At 43.1% G+C, this 1,275-nt stretch overlaps 1 gene segment (V, D, J or C); it reads left to right on the forward strand.

The window, feature by feature from the left end:
* Window positions 1-257: 257 nt before the first annotated feature.
* Window positions 258-829, forward strand: LOC129675066 (immunoglobulin kappa variable 4-1-like; the record flags this gene model as incomplete). The annotated part of the segment is given in 2 exon segments: window positions 258-320; window positions 516-829. Coding segments are annotated over 2 exon segments (363 nt in total), but the record flags the coding sequence as incomplete, so codon positions are not given.
* Window positions 830-1,275: the final 446 nt, after the last annotated feature.

Below are 1,275 nucleotides of genomic sequence, written 5' to 3' on the forward strand. Positions count from 1 at the left end.
ATTTTAACCTAGGCCTCCTAATAAAGCACCTAGTTATTTCCTGTTTGAGAACTGTAAGACAATCTTTTTCAGCGATTGCTCATGCTCCCCATAATACTATTTTTGACCGTTGACTGACACCAGCTACACTCACAGACACTGCACAGGCATTTGCTTATGTATTTGCTGACTGCTTTGCATGGGCCTCCTACAGCCTAGCCCAGCTGCTGAGAATTTATAAACCAGCCTTTTCAGTGAGAACTGAACTGCATCAGACAGCAGGGGAAGCAACATGAAGTCACAGACCCAGGTCCTCATATCCCTGCTGCTTTGGGTGTCTGGTATGAAAATCAAATTATTATAATCTTTAGAGTCACTTCTTTGCACAACAGAAATTTGAGTGTGTTAGGCTCAATATTTCTTATATAATGATACTCTGATACAATAGTAGTACAATGTAACTAATGATAAATTTCAACTGTTTTACAATCTGTGTTTGTGTTCATATGCATGTTCATATGTATTCCTGACTGCAGGTACCTGTGCAGACATCGTGATGACCCAGTCTCCATCCTCCCTGGCTGTGTCAGCAGGAGAGAAGGTCACCATTAGCTGCAAATCCAGCCAGAGCCTTACTTTAGGAGGCACAAACTTCTTGTCCTGGTACCAGCAGAAACCAGGGCAGTCCCCTAAGCTGCTGATCTACTGGGCATCTACTAGGCACACTGGGGTCCCTGATCGCTTCACAGGCAGTGGATCTGGGACAGATTTCACTCTCTCAATCAGCAGTGTGCAGGCTGAAGACCTGGCAGTTTATTACTGTCTGCAGAGTAAAAGTACTCCTCCCACAGTGCTTCAGCCTCCAACACAAACCTCCTCTAGAGTCTCACCAGCTGCCTGCACCACACACAGCCCTGGCCCTGCACACTTCCCCCTTCTGTGTGATAGAGGTTCTGACTAAGAAAGTGATGAATTGTTTGCAGAGCCCAGTACAAATTATGGGTTCAAAGTCTCTTATGTCTTTTGATATGAAAACACTTCATATGAAAATGCAAAAATGAATTCAGGATTTTTTTCTTTCTTTTCCTTCTGTAGAACTTGGAAGACAGAAAAGAGGCCATCAGATCACTGTAAGAAATCTGGAAGCAGATGTAGATATTTTTAACCTTAAAGTGCTTTTAGAACCCAAGGAGAATGACAAAGATGATCAGGATATTTTGTCTATAGAATTCCAGGGAGAGCAGGCTAAAGCAAAGTGGGCAAGACTTGACAAAGAAACAAGAAGCACCGAAGAGA

This window comes from Psammomys obesus, unplaced genomic scaffold (genome assembly GCF_907164565.1).
Source record: "Psammomys obesus unplaced genomic scaffold, mPsaObe1.curated_primary_1811, whole genome shotgun sequence".
NCBI lineage: Eukaryota > Metazoa > Chordata > Mammalia > Rodentia > Muridae > Psammomys > Psammomys obesus.